Below are 18,330 nucleotides of genomic sequence, written 5' to 3'. Positions count from 1 at the left end.
AATTTTGTAAATAACGCTTAATACCTTTTCTATCCTTATCTACCCACTAACCAATCCTTGTGAAAAGAGCGCTTAAAAAACGCAAATTCTGGATATTTTTTATACCATGTTGGTAACAAATCGATTTTCTTCTCTACAGTTGGTAGCCAAGTTCCAACCAATAACAATATTTCGGGCCTTTCTTTGACGAGAACATGGCCGACATTTTGGTCTCGCTGTCATGAAGATTTTCCAGTGACAAATTTTACCTTTGTAGTTCTTCATGCACGGTTTTAAGTTCCAAAAACGTTTTATTTTTTAATTGAATAGACGGTGTTTAGTGTAAGATATTTTATTTTTATAAAAAATGGCAGCTGATCGAGAGATTGCTGCTGAAGACAGCATACGAGTCGTGTGCCGATTTCGACCATTGAACGACTCTGAGGAAAAAGCTGGTTCTAAGTTTATTGTGAAATTTCCTTCAGGACCGGATGATAACTGCATTTCCATAGGGGTTAGTAAACAGTCATTATAACTTCTATTATTTTTTGTATCATCGCCCTAAATTAGATCATGATGACTAATACATTACCACTCGTTCACTTGCTACGAAATAGCCTTTCTTTTTTATTCCGCTTCGGTGGTTATGATTACCATCACGAAAATTAAAGTGACTTTTGCTGAAATCTGTACATATTTCAGCTGCGTCTTTGTTTTGCCTAAAATCAATACAAATAACTTCCGACCTTGACCTCGAATATTTTTTGAATAATTTTATGTGTAACATACTATTGAACTTTTTTGTTTACTTTTGCGTGAGATTTAGATTACAAAGAATTGTCTAATTACTATTCCAATTACAAAGATACTTTGCTCTACCTGAAGAAAAATTCAAAAATATTTTGCATATTTTAAAAATGTTTTATCTTACAGGTTTATATTTGACTACTGAACAGAATTTTATGTGTTGTCTAATTGCCATGGGACTTTCAATTATGTTTAAGTAAGATCTAATAGTTTTTTCTTTACTTGGTTGGGTATGAGTTGAAAAGTTTGTGTGTAAAAAATACATGCCTGTGGTTTTTTATTGTAGTTTTTTGTTATGTAAATGCGGGCATTGTATTTTTTTTACTCCTTTACGTTTCACAAACATTTTTATAATTGAGTACCTAATAGCTTAATCAAGTTTTGTTAAAAATTGATGTTTAGTTTTGATAACAATTACTGGGGTTCGAATTTTTCATCACATGGTAAGATGATAGAAAACTATTGAGTTGATATTAAAATTAAAACTTTAGTCATATTCATACTCATTATCATTAATTTAAATATCAGCATACGATTATAAATAAAAATGCTAAATGCCACACCATGTTTATTACATTATGGGCCAAATAATAATAATATAAACATTAAGCTCCTCGTTTGTAATATCCATAGAGCATATAGCTAAGGAATTAGTGTTTTAAAATCTTCACAAGGTATGGCATGTGTATTGTCCATTTCAAAATTGCAATTGTAAAATGAGTAAAGAAAGGCCACTTTTTCTATATTTTCTGGAGTAAAAGGGGTTCTATATTAGTTAAAAATCCACTTGTGACTTGTAGCATATTCTAGTACTCGCTCAAATTGTTGAGAAGTTGCCATGCCATCTGCCTTATTTCAATGAAGTCCGGATTTCTATTGAGGTCTCAGGGCCAAAAATTGTTAAAAAAATTATAATCTCATCTATTATTTGAAAACTTTGCTTTATAGAAATATTGGTATACTATAATTTAGTGATCGATTCAACAATAAGTTCATTGAGCATTTAATATTGCAACAGCATCTCTACTGTCCAATGTAAAAATAATATTTTTTATTTTTCCTTATGATTGGCATAATAAAATGATTTTTAAACACTCATTCTTGTAGCTAACATGCTCTATGGATATTACAAACTAGGAGCTTACTTAATGTTCATATTATTTTTATTATTTGGCCCATAATGTAATAAACATGGTGTGGCATTTTATTTATAATTTTTTGCTGATATTTAAATGAATGATAATGACTATGAATATGACTGAAGTTTTAATTTTAATATTGATTTAATAGTTTTCTATAATCTTACTGCGATGAAAAATCCGAACCCCAGTGATTGTTATCAAAACTAAACATCAATTATTAACAAAACTTGATTAAATCACTCATTGCAAGATTGTCTGATAAGATTTAAGTTTTTGAACTTTTAGAAATTTAGATTAACATATATTTACCCTATGTTTAAGAAAAAAATAGCAACCTACTTTTTACTGAACTCTATTGAACCTAACATGGCAAGGAGCCAGCTTAGTGCCAAGTACATTTGTCCCAGTTATTTAAATTTACCACAGATCCAGTAAATAAATTTATATAAAAAATTATATTTCCATTTATTATTGTTTTGAGAGGATCTTACTAGATTTAGAGATAATCATAATTATTTCCATCATTTATGTTTAATAAGATTAATTGGACAACAATTATCCGCATTGACTAGTAAAAGTTCACAAATTATGTTAGTGATTTATTTCTAAAAGGGTAGTATTAAAACGCACATCAAAAAAAGTTTTTTTTTTATCCAAATTCACATCAAAATACTCCACTCAAAATATTACGTAATAAACTGCAACTTATATTCGTGGGGTACCGCTATTTATCTTGAAAGTAAAGCATTTTTATTATTGCACAGCTAATAACGACTAACGCACATCATACCTTGTCACTCTTTTTTATTTAATATAGCTTCTATTTTCATATAAAATACAGCAGTTTACCTATATAAATCAGCATTTTATTTGACATATAATCTTATTAAAAGTCAAAAAAGTCAAAAGTATTTATTTGCCAGAATACAGTACAGGAAGGTCTTACATTGTATGTTTTTATTTCAGTGTATTCAGCCTGCATGCAGGCATGCCAATATTCTGTTGAGAGGCATATAATTATTTTATTACATTTACAAATTTCCTACATCAAATATCAAATTAAAATAGATCAAAAATAATCAAAACAAATAAATTCATAAGTTCAATAATAATTTTCAAATAATACAAAAAAATACAATTTTTTTTTTCTACAAATAACTTAACGGTATAAAAACATCTGTTGAGAAGCCAACTCGTCAACTTAATTATTTATTAAGTACAACATAATGAGATCTGTAATAAAATATAAAAATCAATAATGCTCCTTCTCGCTCTGCTCGTCATCGTACCTAATTTTCCGGTGCCAAATTGACAATAAAAGTTATTTTACTATGAGAATGAGTATCATCTATGCATGCTCTCTCTAGTTAATTTGCTGTGCGGTCAGTATTTTTGATGTGATTGTAGTATTTTTGTACCTAAAATAATTTATTTGTTTCACATTAGAGGAAAAGAAGTAATGTCATGCTGATGTATGTTTTCAAATTATCTGCACTGCAGTACTAGTTTTGCTAAACATTTAGTTTATTTGTACTAAAATAATTTAACTGATGTTTAAAAAAAAGTATTAAATGATGACCATAAATTGATAGGCAATTATTTATTTGATGTGCAATGAATAATATTCCTTTCTAAAATGGACTTACATTTTATAGGTACATTTTTCTATGGTTTAGGTAATTGGGCCAATCAACTTTTTACCAACACTAATCTGTCCGCGACATTTTTCAAACAATTGCAGATTTTCGTAAATAAACATTTTTTCTGTAATTTAATACATGGTGTACATGAATACCTATTAAACCGTGAAATATCTTGTTGGAAGTATGATTTTTTGGTAACGCCAGAGACAATTTTGGTAATGCAGGAGACGCCCAAAGTGTCAGTAAAATAGTTGATTGCCTAATTATCTATTATGTATTTTAAAATAATTATACACTGGTTTTCCATAGTAGGTACTAATATTAGATACTCTGTGTAGGAAACAGGGTCTTAAATAAGAAGAAATATAAAGAGACCAAATTATTTTTTTAGTTTATTCTAAATCAGTAACTAAATCTGCTGGTGTAAGTGATGATGAGTAAATCATGACTAATGGTAAGCAATGATATGATAACCTTGAAAGATAATGCAACAAATAATATTTTTAGGGTAAAGTATACCTGTTTGACAAAGTATTTAAGCCAAATGCAACTCAGGAGAAGGTCTACAATGAAGCAGCCAAAAGTATTGTCTCTGATGTCCTGGCGGGTTACAACGGCACTATATTTGCATATGGGCAGACCAGTTCCGGAAAAACACATACTATGGAAGGTGTCATAGGTAAGTTCATTAATTTACTAATGGGTGATAACTTCTTAATTGATTGATTTCTTATTAATCTCCATGGTGATATTGTTTTGCAGGAGATTCAGGGAAACAAGGTATTATTCCCCGGATAGTCAATGATATTTTCAACCACATCTATGCAATGGAAGAAAACCTGGAATTTCACATAAAAGTATCATATTTTGAAATTTACATGGACAAAATCAGGGATTTACTAGATGGTAAGTAACTTTTTCGCTGCAGGTACTAATAGGTACCAAGCTTTTAGACTGATATTAATATTAATATAATATAATAATTTTATTTTATTTTACAGTGTCAAAGGTAAACCTTAGTGTGCATGAGGACAAAAATAGAGTTCCATTTGTAAAAGGTGCCACTGAACGTTTTGTGTCAAGTCCTGAAGAAGTATTTGAAGTTATAGAGGAGGGTAAATCAAATCGACACATTGCTGTGACAAGTAAGTTCAATGTTATTTTACACCTATGCCAGTTATGGTGGTAGTCACAGTAAAGGTTTAAATAAAATTATATATTTTTATAATAACAGTTTTCTCACTTAACATGATCATGGTACTTGTAGAAGTGGTTAAAACTTTATAAATAATCACTAAAAGCATAATAGATCCAGTAGCAAACCTATTTTATATGTTTTGTTGTTTTCAGACATGAATGAACATTCATCTAGGTCTCATTCAGTCTTCCTCATAAATGTTAAACAGGAAAACTTGGAAAATCAAAAGAAACTTTCTGGAAAGTTGTATCTTGTTGACTTGGCTGGTTCAGAAAAGGTATTTTCAATTTTATTGAGAGCTTAATAATAGTTCATCCAATATTTGGTATTGGTACACATACTAAACTTTCTTATCCCATTATTAGGTATCTAAAACTGGTGCTGAAGGTACAGTGCTTGATGAAGCTAAAAATATTAATAAATCGCTGTCAGCCTTGGGTAATGTTATCTCAGCATTGGCAGATGGAAACAAATCGCACATCCCATACAGAGACTCGAAACTGACACGTATTTTACAAGAATCACTTGGTGGTAATGCAAGAACAACCATTGTCATTTGCTGTTCCCCAGCTTCATTTAACGAGAGTGAAACTAAAAGCACACTTGATTTTGGTAAAAGGTAATATTGTTTACTGAAACTTGAACTCATCATTCAGCAATGTTTGATAAATAAACTGATCAACAATTCTTCATTTTCAGGGCTAAGACTGTTAAGAATGTGGTTTGCGTTAACGAAGAGCTCACTGCCGAGGAATGGAAACGTCGCTACGAGAGAGAAAAGGAGAAGGTGGCTAGGCTAAAGGGCAAGGTTAGACGACGCCTACTTACCATATACAATTATTCATTTAATATTTGTTTACAAACATTATTAAATTAATTAAACATGCTTTATCATATTTATTACAGGTTGAAAAGTTAGAAACTGAGTTGAGTCGCTGGCGCTCAGGCGAGACGGTGCGGCCCGAAGAACAGGTGAACCTACAGGAGATTGAAGCCGTCACGCCCGTGACATCATTCATCGAGGAGAAACCTCCGGCGCCGGTTAGTGACCATTTATAGCCGACATAACACTATGACTCATGTTTACAGGAAAAATCATACCCGCGTCTGGATCTTTACGTCATCCTTTGTTACACTTATCAATTAATTCGTTTTATTGTTGTTTTGATTCTACAACTGTAACAGATTAAATTGATATTTGTTTATAGCCTCAGGTACCTGTGGCCGTTTCTAGCGCGGTGGAAGATGCGGCCATGCAAGGCAAATTAGAGACTCTGTACCAACAATTGGATGACAAGGATGAGGAAATCAACCAGCAATCGCAGCTGGTTGAGAAACTCAAGGATCAAATGATGGAACAGGAGGAACTCATTGCCTGCACAAGGTAAAGTGAAAAAATACGTCACATCTAAAATTAACGTTGCCCTATTTTATTTTTATAGAGTAGTGTGCCATTTTTAACATACGGACACTTGAGACCATCCTAAAGAAATCTCAAGGTCAAAAGAAATGTGACTACGTTACATTCTTAAAAATAGCCGTTTTTACACCAAACAATGAATTAAGATTACGCACCTAATCCATTCGTTGCGTAATTTACTACTTCCGCATATCAGTAGGTACGGCTAGTTATTTCTGGTAACGGAATGGAATCGGTTACTCGAAACACGGATTAGAACTGCGAACGGGCGCTCTTATATGACACGGTACTCTTCGTCATGGTTCAAAAGTATTTAAAACAATACAGTATGAAATGGCGTGGTACTGCTGTTAATGCGTCATGCTCGTCTACAACCATTCTTATTAGAATAAACTGTACATTTAGGGGCTGTTTCACCATCCATTGATTAGTGTTAACTGACGGTTAAATGTGATGCCGTCTCCGTCTATTCGAACAAAACAAATAGAGACGGTATCACACCTAACCGCCAGTTAACACTAATCAATGGATGGTGAAACAGCCCCTTATTCTTGGACAGCCACAATTTTGCCGGGACCTGCGAGTTAGTTCACTTCTTAGCTTCCTAACACGCAAACAACTTGTAAAACACTCAGTAACAAGTGTGTATTTTCAGGCGCGATTACGAAGCTCTCCAGGGTGATATGAACCGAATCCAGCAAGAGAACGAAGCTGCCAAGGAAGAGGTGAAAGAGGTGCTGCAAGCGCTAGAGGAGCTCGCCGTCAATTACGACCAGAAGTCGCAGGAAGTGGACAGCAAGAGCCGCGAGTGCGACCAGATATCCGAGGAGCTGCAGACAAAACAAGTAACGATCAGCAATGGCAAAGGCTTTACTAACAGCGTTTACTAACATTTTGAAGCAAATTTACATGTGTAACTACAAGTTGTCTGTCTACTAAGCTTTTATTTTTCTTCAAGTTAGTATGTATGTTATATAGGTATAGTTATACGGGTGTTGCAAATCATTATTCTTCCACTGTCAGTGGTGAGATTGACTTGATTCTGCATATATAACGCTAATAAAAAGTAGCATCAGTAAAAACCATGTATTAAAAGTTAAAAAAAATAATTGAACCATATTTACTGTAGTAAAGTTGTTTTTTAATCTTAGCTATCACGTCAATTTGCCACACAGTCATAGAGTGCCATGTCATCTAAATATGCTGATGCAATCTTATCTTTAGTTCGAGTTGCAAGTCTCAAATTGGGAGGGTACTGATAAATTTGTGATCATTAGCTGATATGTATGAACCGTGAAGCCCAAGGTTCTATAACTGCTATTCTGAAATCCGCTGGTTAATCAAAATGCCCGAATGAAATAAATGAAAACAAAATGCATGTGTATACAAGATGTCTTCAAAATCTTCCATAGTATTTCAGCAGATGTTAGTTTGAACACCTTTGATAGTGCTTTTCGAGTTTATTTCTATTTGTGGTTAACAACTGTTTCCATACAATGATCGCTGTTCAAAATGTAGCGTCAAAGGCGTACCATACACTTGAAAATTTTCGATGAATTTTTGATTTACGTAAACTTTCAGTCAGACTAAGGCAATAAATAATCTCCTCAAACACTCCGAAAGAATTTGAAGACACCTTGCATAGTGAAATTAACGAAATATTTTCTGTCAGACGGCGTTAGCAACCGCTACCGCTGAACTGCAACAGCTCCGCGACATGTCTGCGCACCAGCGCAAGCGCATTGCGGAACTTCTATCGAACCTACTGCGCGACCTCGCGGAGATCGGCGCGGCCGTCGGTGGCTCCGAGCTCGACTTCAAACTCAACGTCGACACCGTCGGCAAACTGGAAGAAGAGTTCACCGTAGCCCGCCTCCACATCAGCAAGATGAAAAGCGAAGTTAAGAACATCGTCCAGCGCTGCCACTCGCTCGAGACTGCTAACATCGACGCCAATCAGAAGGTAATTTTAATTAGTGTGACCTAGTTAGCTATTGAGGTTTGTAGCGTTCATGCGTGCTGTATTAAGGTCAAATGTGTGCTTGTGAGCCTTGTGACTGTATTTCCTGAATGGTAAGTCATAATATGTTATCAGATATTGGAACGGAATTTTCAAAATGTTCACATTTTGCTTAGCTCAATTGACACAATGCCTTCAAAATAAATGTTGCTATCCTTACGTAGCCCAGAGATATTTGAACCGTTGGATCGCTTATTGGATCCTTTGACTTACCCAGTATAACAATTCCAGCAGTAGTAAGTTGTACTATACTTTTGTTCAATAATCATAATATTGTATTGCAGATTGAGGATTACGAGCGTTCGCTAGGCGAGTGCCGACTGCTGATCTCTCAGCACGAGGCGCGCTGCGCGTCGCTTGCGGAGTCCATGCGGGAGGCCGAGAACAAGAAACGGCAGCTTGAGGAGGCTGCTGACACCTTGCGCGAGGAGTGCGCTCGCCTGCAGGTAACTCTAAACATTCTTACACGCTAATCACTCTTGCAGGCAGGATATACAAGTACTTGACAGAAGGGGAAATATATAAATTTACTGGCTAGTAAACAAGTAATTACAACATTATTAGTAACTGGAAATGACACGAACTTTATTATTAGGGAGTTCTTTGTAAACAGCATAATGTTTCTTAGTCTGTTCTTTATAATAATAAGGATCGTCAATATCCTTCATGGTCTAATGAAATGTGAGGCTTCGTATTGTGCAAGTCTAGTGGGGATTTGTGTAAAAAAGCCAGTATTGAAAGAATGTCAATTTAGTAATGGATGATGTGAAATACTTGTTATTGAGTGGTTCCTAACTCCGGTGGTCAACTGTGGTGTTCACTTGTCTTTATCATTAGTTACACTTCATCAAATGATGATGTTCAAGAGCAAATGCACGAGTTACTACTAAATATATCCAAATTACCATAGGTGTCCCTACAATTTTTAAAGAGTTCTTTCGATTTCCTTAGGATCCAATCATCAGATACTGATTTTGTGCCTATGGGACTTAATTAGAGGTATTCCTATACAAACGAAAAAAAAAATTTTTTTTTTTTCAAATCGGTTCATAAATGACGGAGTTCTGAGGTAACAGCCAAAAAAATACAACCAAATTGATAACCTCCTCCTTTTCCTTTAAGTCGCTTTAAAAACAACTGTCGTTATCAATAACACGTCATTGAAACGTTAGATGTATGTAAGAAGTGATCTGTCTGAATGCCAGTTGTCTATGTGGTTTCTGAATCTGACATTGCATCACGCGAGCCAACCAATCCTTTGCTTCAATTCCATGCTTTGTTTCAGAATTTTAATCAATCAACAAGCACGTCTATGTGTAACCTTGAAATTGATTCGTATTTGAATCATAAGTCGTTTTGGTTGTAGGTATGGCCACTTTTTGTGTGGAATTTGTTCTGAGTTACGCTTCCTGACTTATTATTTGTTCGTAGCTTTTGCCTGATAATAAAAGCGGTACGGTAATTAGACAGGTGCACGATAAAATGAGAATGACCGAAATTTGGTGACAATACAATAATCTGGAAGTGATAGCTTGGTGCCCCTGTCAGGATCGTCTCCGCAGGAGGGAACTCCTCAATATCGACTTGAAATTTGGTATGGATATGTAGTTTAGATAACAATGCAAGTACAGTCAACAAAAAGTACAGTCAGCAAAAAAAACTTGTATTAAAAATGACATTTTTAACAAAAACTTACTTAAACACAAGTTCTAGTATAGTTGCGCATGTATTGTGGAATATCTGGTGCCATCGTTAACGTTCGTGTTGTCAGGCGGCGGAGCGCGTGCAAGCGGCGGCGGCGGAGCAGCGCGCCGACACGCAGGTGCGCGGCGCTTTGGAGGCCCAGCTGGAGCAGCTGCGCGCCGCGCACGCCACGCAGCTGTCCGCGCTGCGCGACGAGCTGGCTATGGTGCAGCGGAACCACCAGGACCTCAAGGAGTGAGTATACACTCACAGACACAGACACACACAACTACAGTGCTTTCATTCAAGCGTGGTGCGGGTGACTGCTGTCAATATCACAGAGTAGAGAGTGAAAGAAATTTTCGAAACTTGAGTCGATAAAAGTTATAATTTTAAATCTTAATCATAATTCTCGATTTTTATTATTTAGGCGAAAACACTATTTTGATGAGAATATTAGTGAAATTCTAGGTTGGAATATTATTTGCCAGTTAAGTACGGCTGAACTGAGTTTACAAGAATGTTCGTTACCTAACAATTAAAAAGTACCGAAGTATACTCAAATCCATTAGGTCTCATCACTAAATGAGTCTCTGGTGTTACGTTACATGCATATTACGTTTCTTCACTTAGGGGCTGGTTCACCATTCATTGATTAGCGTTAACCGACGGTTAAATGTGATGCCGTCTCCGTCTATTCGAACAAATCAAATAGAGACGGCATCACACCTAACCGCCAGTTAACACTAATCAATGAACGGTGAAACAGTCCCTTAATTGTGCTTTGAATTTTATAAATTGATTATAAAAATCTGATAGCTTAAATTTATTTCGTACAAAATAGTTCTTTATGTTCAAACATTTTACGCCAGTCATATTCGGGCTGCAACTGAAATATACTTCCATATATTTAGACAGCAGCAACTTTTTTTGAGTAAAACGAAACGGTGCATCAAGTGTCACCCGCACCGTGCTAGAATGAAAGCACAGTAGTAATAAATCTCTGAGGGCCTCCGCTAACTCGCGCAGCTGCACGGCTCACCTGTGCTGTTTCATTAGGCCAGAGACCCGCCTCACGCAGCGCTGCTATGTTAAGGTCTCTACCCATTACACCGTATCATACCATCACCGTAATAGCAACGTGTCAGGCAAAAATATATGATTCGTATTGAAAAGTACGAGACTATGCCCACTGGCACGTTTCCTAACCAACCGTCGCCGTCGCGTGACATTCCGTTCCGGACACGTTCCTATTACGGTTATGGCATGATATGGTGTAATGGGTGGAGAAGAGACCTTTAGATGATATGAAACAAGCACGCCGCGCCCGCGCCCAGTCGTGCAACCGCGCGATTTAGCGGAGGCACGGAAGGCCGCTTGCACGGCCTAAGGTAAAAAAACGAAATCGTTAACCCAGGCCGGGTTGCGACCCACTATTTAAGAAACGCTGAGCTGTTACAAGTCGGGACAGCCAAGTGACCTATGGCTTCTCAAGTGGGTCGTGCGTTCGGTCTGGGTTCGCAACTTGTGAGTTTTCGAGATTGACATGCGAAATTATATTTGAAATTTAACATTAAATTTTACGGTGGAGGAAAACGTGAGGAAACCTTCATACACATGCAAAGAAGTGCAATGGTATATGTGAAGTACCTAATCTGTACTGGGGCCGCGTGAGGGATACGGCCCATCTTATTCGGAGAGGGGAACTATACTTACCTTGGAATGGGGCGCACATAGGCCGAAATAATGAAACTATCTATACTCAACCTGTGTACCCTTTTTATCAAAATCCATCGTCGTCGTCTATCGTCCATCAGGACGATGTTCGAAATACCGAATTCTCAGTTTACCTTTTAGGCCTTATGTGCTAACAGAATTTAGCGCCCCATGCCTACTGTGCATCACGATTCTTTCCATGTTATTCAGATATCTATTTTTAATTCATTACAGAATAGAGTTTTTAAACTTAATCATTGCCTGTGCTACTTACGTTATGTCTGATTTGTTTCACTTCAGTTAGATTGCATTCACAATTTTACTATCTTGTTTTATGCCGTCATACCCCAGTTGTGGTTAAAGATTACCTTCATAAAAAACGTGACTTTGTGTAACCAGGAACAATTCTATAATTATTTATTGATGCTTTAAAACAATACCTGCTGTGCTACAAACGCACTTATTTTTATTTAGACAAGTGTTACCGTAGTCGAAATGAAGTTATGTACATATTACCACCTGCTTTATGTAATACGCTATGTCGTAAGTGGAGCTTGAAGGTCACGCGTGTAACCATGCGTTTTGTTACAGCACGTACCAGGAGCTCACTCTGGCGCGGCAGCAGCTGCAAGATGACTACGAGAAGCTGAAGCGCGAGGAGGCTGACAAGTCCGCCAAACTCAAGGAACTCATGTTAGTGTCATCCCCGCGCCGCACCCTCGACAAAGCGGCCAAGGAACAAGCCAACCAACAGATGCTCCTCAAAGACGACCTCGACCCCTTACGGGACTACATCGTATCCCCCAAGAAGGAGAGACTAGGTTTCGGATACGCCATGGGCCTCGAGAAGGCGGCGGTGACAGAGGAGAGGTCGCTCTCGGCAATCCCCAAGTCCTTCACCCGCCACTCCTGCAATATACACCCTCTCCAACTGCATTTACTCATCTCCGTTACCATGATTCTTCTCACCCATCGCTACCCTCAAATAGTCGTTTTGATTTAAGCTTTGTCTCTGTGATACGACATGGATCTCTGTACACGTAGGATGATATTAGTTGCAGTGCCTTCATGAATTCCTTGGTTGACCACAGCCCGGGACACGAAACCGTTGTGTACAGAGGATATCCATGGTTTTACCCAAAAGTATTATTCCGTTGACGCTTTCGTAAACACGACGGGCCTATATTAATCACAATCATTGATGGTTATTTAATCTGTTCATAAATAGTAAATACTTAAGGATTAATATAAGCCAATAGTGAGAATTACTTGAATATCTCTTTGATGAAGTAATACTTATTTTCAAATTAACGTATACCTTAATTATTTTTATACAGTTTTGTGCTTCGCTTCCGAGAGTCGTTGTGATGCTAGTCGATAAAGCATTTATTTTACTAGTCACAAACTATTTATTAGTAGAAAATTATTTATCTCTACTACATAGTTAAGATAAGGTGTGTTACGCGTAGTTATATTAACTCGTAGCATGTTTGATATTGTCATGTGCATGTTGCGTTAATCGAATTTGATCGTTGCGTGAATTTAGTGAAATTTTGTTTCCTATACCTACTTGTTAAACAACCACTCATAGTTTTATCGTCTGATCTATTTCGGGTAGGTAAATTAAAATATTGGTGTTTTCGCGTTGTGTTGTGTTAACGGTAACACTGCCTTGTTATTAGTTTTCTAATGAAGCTACTCTTGCGAGTCGAACTGATAAAGTGCGGTTGTTTTGACAAGTGTCAAGTCTACCCAAAGGTGAAAAAACTTGCACAAATTTTCTAAATCGTTAAAAACATTTTATTTATTTGGTAAACGTTAAATCGTAATCAATGATTATCATCATGTAAATACAACTTGTAAATAAACGAAAGTGTTTGTATAGAGAGGGCAGGTGCATATTTTTATCAAATATTTTTATAATGTGGCAACAATAAACCATCAACATTTTTAGCTCTAAAATTCGCGACGTAAGATGTAATACTAATTTACTGACAAGTATAAAATATAAGCACTAACGGTAAAGTAAGTATTCCAGTGCAATAAGAATGCTATGCAATAACGTGGAACCATTAAGTAATAACGGCAATTAGTATTTAATGAACGCATTAATATATCTTAGTTCATTCCTATGTTGGCATTTATTGTTTTAGATTAGTACATACATTTTTTTAGTCGCTTTAAATGAATGTTGAATCATGTAGGTTTTTAAAAGTACAAAGGGTATAAATGTTGTTTTTTTTTATTCTATTACGTTGAATTGCATTTATCTGACACAAACTAAATTCAATGTGATAGTATATTTCATTATTTCATGCAGTCATATAAGAAATTCACTTCGGAATGAGAGGATAATAAGCTGGAAACTCGTACAGCTTCATTTTCGTGTCCTAAATGTTGTCTCAAAAGTCACACTTAATCTCGTGTCCGGGTCGTTAGTTATTTTTCATCACACTTGCTCGTAAACAGTGTCGTAACATGCAGGCTGCCTTGGTTGCAACTCCCCAAATAAAACCCTCGACCTTAATGTGCTTCTCATGAAACCCGTGGTCGGTAAATGAGTCATTGCCTGTACTAATTTTCATGTCATGAAGCCAAAGGTCGGTAAATGAGTTTGTTCTGCATGGCGTGCTGCTGCTCTGTGCGCGCGCTGCACACGCACGCCATGCACATGCTGCGGAGGGGGAGGGCGGCGGGGAGCTGGCGCTGCCAAGAGCGCAGTCAGCGGTATCGGCACTTTTTGAAAAAAAAAAGTTTTTCTTTTACAAATATACAATTTTACTAGCAACTAGCAAATGTGATGAAAATGACATTGTATGTCGCACGGGTGGTTCTAGAATTACGAACATCGACTCATTAAAGCCCTCAGTCTTCGACTTCCGGCTTCTAATAGACTCTCGTTCGTAATTCCTTATTTACCGCCCTTAAGACACAATGTACTAAAGGTCAAATGTCAAAAAAGTCAGTTTTTCGCTATTATCTCGGTTTCTTTAGCTCCAGTGATGTAAACATTTATTACAAAATTGTAGAGCATAAAATTTGAAACAAATATTGTGTTAATTTTTTTTCGTACGGCCAACCGTTTTTGAGATAAAGGGCAGAGAGCCCGCAGCGCTCAGCCATACTGACTGATACAAGGTCAACCGTGAATCTCAGTGAATTAAACCTTGTATACAGTTTTAAGTCATTGAAATATCATTAATAATAAATTATTTATTTGATTTTTTTTTAAATTGCACATGTTCGTGTGTACGTATGGAAATATGTCAGAAAATACGTAAGGAATGTTTCAAAATTTACAAACCATTTTTCAAGCATTTCCTGGTCTCCGATTCAGCAAAAATTTGGTACACTTATGTATATTTGGTGACAATGCAAGATTATGGCACCATCAAGCTGATCTGATGATGGAGCCGGAAGGTGGGCAAGGGATCTCAGTAACAAAACGACGTAGCCCCGTTGAGTGGCAACACGCTGAGTATGGCCCTTTTTGCTTCTTTCGGCACAATGTCTCTTTCTTTTTTAGTATGTAAAGAGTATGTAATAAGGTTGTCTTATTTTGAATTGTTTTTTTTTTTCTTTTGGTGTGCCGAAATTTGGCAAAGAAATGTATTCTTTTTCTTGTCTTTTCTTTTCTTAAATTTAAGCTGAATCGGAGACCAGGAAGTGCTTGAAAAATGGTTTGCAAATTTTGGAACATTACTTACGTATTTTCTGACATATTTACATACGTACATACGAACATTGCAAGTTAAATAAAAAATCAAATAAATAATTTATTATTAATGATATTTCAATGACTTAAAACTGTATACAAGGTTTAATCACTGAGATTCACGGTTGACCTTACATCAGTCAGTATGGTTGAGCGCTGCGGGCTCTCTGCCCTCTATCTCAATAACGGTTGGACGTACAAACATTTTTTAAAACAATATTTGTTCCAAATTTGATGCTCTACAATTTTGTAATAAATGTTAACATCACTGGAGCTATAGAAACCGAGATAATCGCGAAAAACTGTCTTTTTTGACATTTGACCTTGAATAACTTACGACGCGGACACGAGATTAAGGTGCTGTTTCACCATCCATTGATTAGCGTTAACCATCGGTTAAATGTGATGCCGTCTCCGTCTATTCGAACAAAACAAATAGACGGCATCACACCTAACCGCCAGTTAACACTAATCAATGGATGGTGAAACAGCCCCTAAATGTGACTTTTGAGACAACATTTAGGACACCAAAATGAAGCTGTATACGAGTTTCCAGCTTATTATCTCTCATTCCGAGATTGACCCCTTCTCATTCCTTAATTAAGTGAATTATATTACCATTTCTTGCTTTTGTCATTTAATCACCCCATGCATGATAGTTATGTTCATTTGACACACACGATAGTCGTGTTTGATCGCATTTAATCATATATTTCTTGTGTCCTCATATCCAATCACTCCCTCTAGTCTATGTGCACTCGAAATGCCGAAGAGTGATTGTTGCCTCGATTTCCGTTCACTTCAGAGCTCGTGTAAATTGAAATTGTTGTTGCAATAAAATAGAGTATATATTTAGAACCTGAAATTGGATATTTGCACGAAGCTCCGAAGTCTCTTTGGTTTCAAGACTTGATCTAGAAATGTTATGATCAATCAATAAATTATATGTAAACAAACGTTCTAGATTAAATATCTTGTACCTTAATAGCTACCAACTATGACATTGTCTAGGATGCGATTCGTTAGTTATTGTAGTCAGTGTAAGTACAAAGTAGACGTAGAATGCAGTCTTGTTGCAACGCCTTATGCTTTTTATGAAATTTTGAGTTGTCATTTTATTCCGCACGTATCCCATTCATATTCATTCTGCCGGGAGCTGCCGCATTCCGAACCGGTCGGCCTAAGAGTACGAGGGGCGATGTATATGGATGGGTCGTGCTGCGTGCTATGACAACTCAATCTCATCTGTTTGCAGGTAACTCGGCAATGGCATTTTGTTAAATTTTAGTTTTGATTATTTTGTAAAACTTTTTTTTGTCTTGTGCAGTCAAAGCGTGGAGAGGCGCGAACAGGCTCGTGCCGATCTCAAGGGCTTGGAAGACACTGTGGCTAAGGAGCTGCAGACTTTGCACAACCTGCGAAAACTGTTCGTACAGGACTTGCAGGCGAGTAATCACATTTGTAGTTGGCTGTCTTGACAATCAGCAATGCTAAGTTTTAATTTTAATTGTAAACTTAAATTACACAGGCTAGAATAAAGAAATCTATCAACGCCGAGGAAGGCGCCGAAGAGGAAGGCGGATCGCTTGCCCAGAAACAGAAGATCTCATTCCTCGAAAACAACCTCGAGCAGTTAACTAAAGTGCACAAGCAGCTGGTGCGGGACAATGCCGACCTTCGCTGCGAACTACCCAAGCTCGAGAAGCGGCTGCGAGCTACTATGGAACGCGTCAAGGCGCTCGAGACTGCACTCAAGGTAAAATAACAGCTCCTAAAGATATTGAAAGGAAATATTTGCAGGTTTAATTTGATTATCTTTATTCCAACCACAGGAAGCCAAGGAGGGAGCTATGCGCGACCGCAAGAGATATCAGTTCGAGGTTGACAGAATCAAAGAGGCCGTTCGCGCCAAGAATCTCGCCCGGAGGGGCCCACAAGCGCAGATCGGTGAGTGTACAGATAATGTAACTATGTGTTAAAAAATCTAGCGTTTTCCTTTAGAAAATATTGCGGTAGTTAAAGGGACTCGACTGTCATTAATTCGAAGAGTTTGAATATGCTTAAGAGGAATTTATAGAAGAACTAGTGCCCCGCCCCGGTTCCGCACGGGTACAATACGGATATACCTTTTTTGAGTTATTGCCGAAAAACTGCGCTTCTCAACAAAAGGACGTAAGTGCCGTGAAGATACGCTCTTTTTCTGGTAATAAATTTTAAGAATTTATATATTTAGTTTATTTATTTAATATTACTTGTTTTTTTTTCATAATGGCTACGGAACCCTATCTTGGGCGTCAAACGAACAATCAAATCTTTCCTCTTTATACTATAAGTACCGTGAACTGGGGTTACATTGATCAATTTAATAATTGAAACGTTTTTATCTCTTACTATTAGGCGTTAAAAAAATAATTAAACATCAATTTTTTCAAGTTTTTCTATATTCCTAATTAGGATATTCTAACTTTAAAATAATAACACAGTGATCAAAGTTAACCCGTCTGTGGGGTTTACTTTGATACCCTATTTTTTTTAACGGCAATCGATAGTAACCCATACAGCAAGCATTTGTTCCAAAGAAATTAAAAAAATTGGTGAACAGGGTCAAAAGTTACAAGCACTTTTGTTGTTTTGGGGTTACTTTGACCTAGAATAAAATTTCACTTTAACGAATAATCAACTTTATTTTTAATTTAAGGTTCCACTCATAACACACATAATTGCGGAAAATATTGTGAAACTAGAGAAACGATAACTCATGGGGTTGCTTTGACCAACGGTCAATGTCACCCCAGGCACTGATCAAAGATACCCCAACAAATAAAAAATAGAAATAAAACATATTATTTGCAGTTGTGATATTTAATACAATACAAAGCTATACCTAAATAAACTTTTGACCTGATTCATTGCAAACGTTTCATCGCAATACCCACTTTGTTAATTTAGAAGTTATTCAAGAATTGAAAATAGTAATAACCCTCCTTTTTCGCAGTCGGGTAAAATA

The 18,330-nt window shown here is 36.6% G+C and overlaps 1 protein-coding gene across 1 annotated transcript in view; it reads left to right on the top strand.

Annotated features, from left to right (window-relative positions):
• The first annotated feature begins 162 nt into the window (after positions 1-162).
• Positions 163-18,330, top strand: part of Khc (kinesin heavy chain) — an 18,695-nt gene continuing 527 nt past the window's right edge. Inside the window, exons 1-17 of the mRNA XM_074087979.1 lie at positions 163-493; positions 4,079-4,250; positions 4,334-4,477; positions 4,573-4,716; positions 4,922-5,046; positions 5,135-5,388; positions 5,469-5,577; positions 5,676-5,810; positions 5,978-6,153; positions 6,845-7,034; positions 7,862-8,152; positions 8,494-8,655; positions 9,981-10,147; positions 12,200-12,301; positions 16,651-16,768; positions 16,852-17,079; positions 17,156-17,270. Of these exons, the coding sequence (XP_073944080.1) occupies positions 347-493; positions 4,079-4,250; positions 4,334-4,477; positions 4,573-4,716; positions 4,922-5,046; positions 5,135-5,388; positions 5,469-5,577; positions 5,676-5,810; positions 5,978-6,153; positions 6,845-7,034; positions 7,862-8,152; positions 8,494-8,655; positions 9,981-10,147; positions 12,200-12,301; positions 16,651-16,768; positions 16,852-17,079; positions 17,156-17,270 (2,779 nt within the window). The 5' untranslated portion in view covers positions 163-346. The remainder of the gene's footprint in view (positions 494-4,078; positions 4,251-4,333; positions 4,478-4,572; positions 4,717-4,921; positions 5,047-5,134; positions 5,389-5,468; positions 5,578-5,675; positions 5,811-5,977; positions 6,154-6,844; positions 7,035-7,861; positions 8,153-8,493; positions 8,656-9,980; positions 10,148-12,199; positions 12,302-16,650; positions 16,769-16,851; positions 17,080-17,155; positions 17,271-18,330) is intronic.

Source organism: Choristoneura fumiferana, chromosome 5 (genome assembly GCF_025370935.1).
Source record: "Choristoneura fumiferana chromosome 5, NRCan_CFum_1, whole genome shotgun sequence".
In the NCBI taxonomy this organism is placed as follows: Eukaryota; Metazoa; Arthropoda; class Insecta; order Lepidoptera; family Tortricidae; genus Choristoneura; species Choristoneura fumiferana.
The sequence above is the reverse complement of the archived record's forward strand: the minus strand, read 5'-3'. Positions and strand labels throughout refer to the sequence as shown.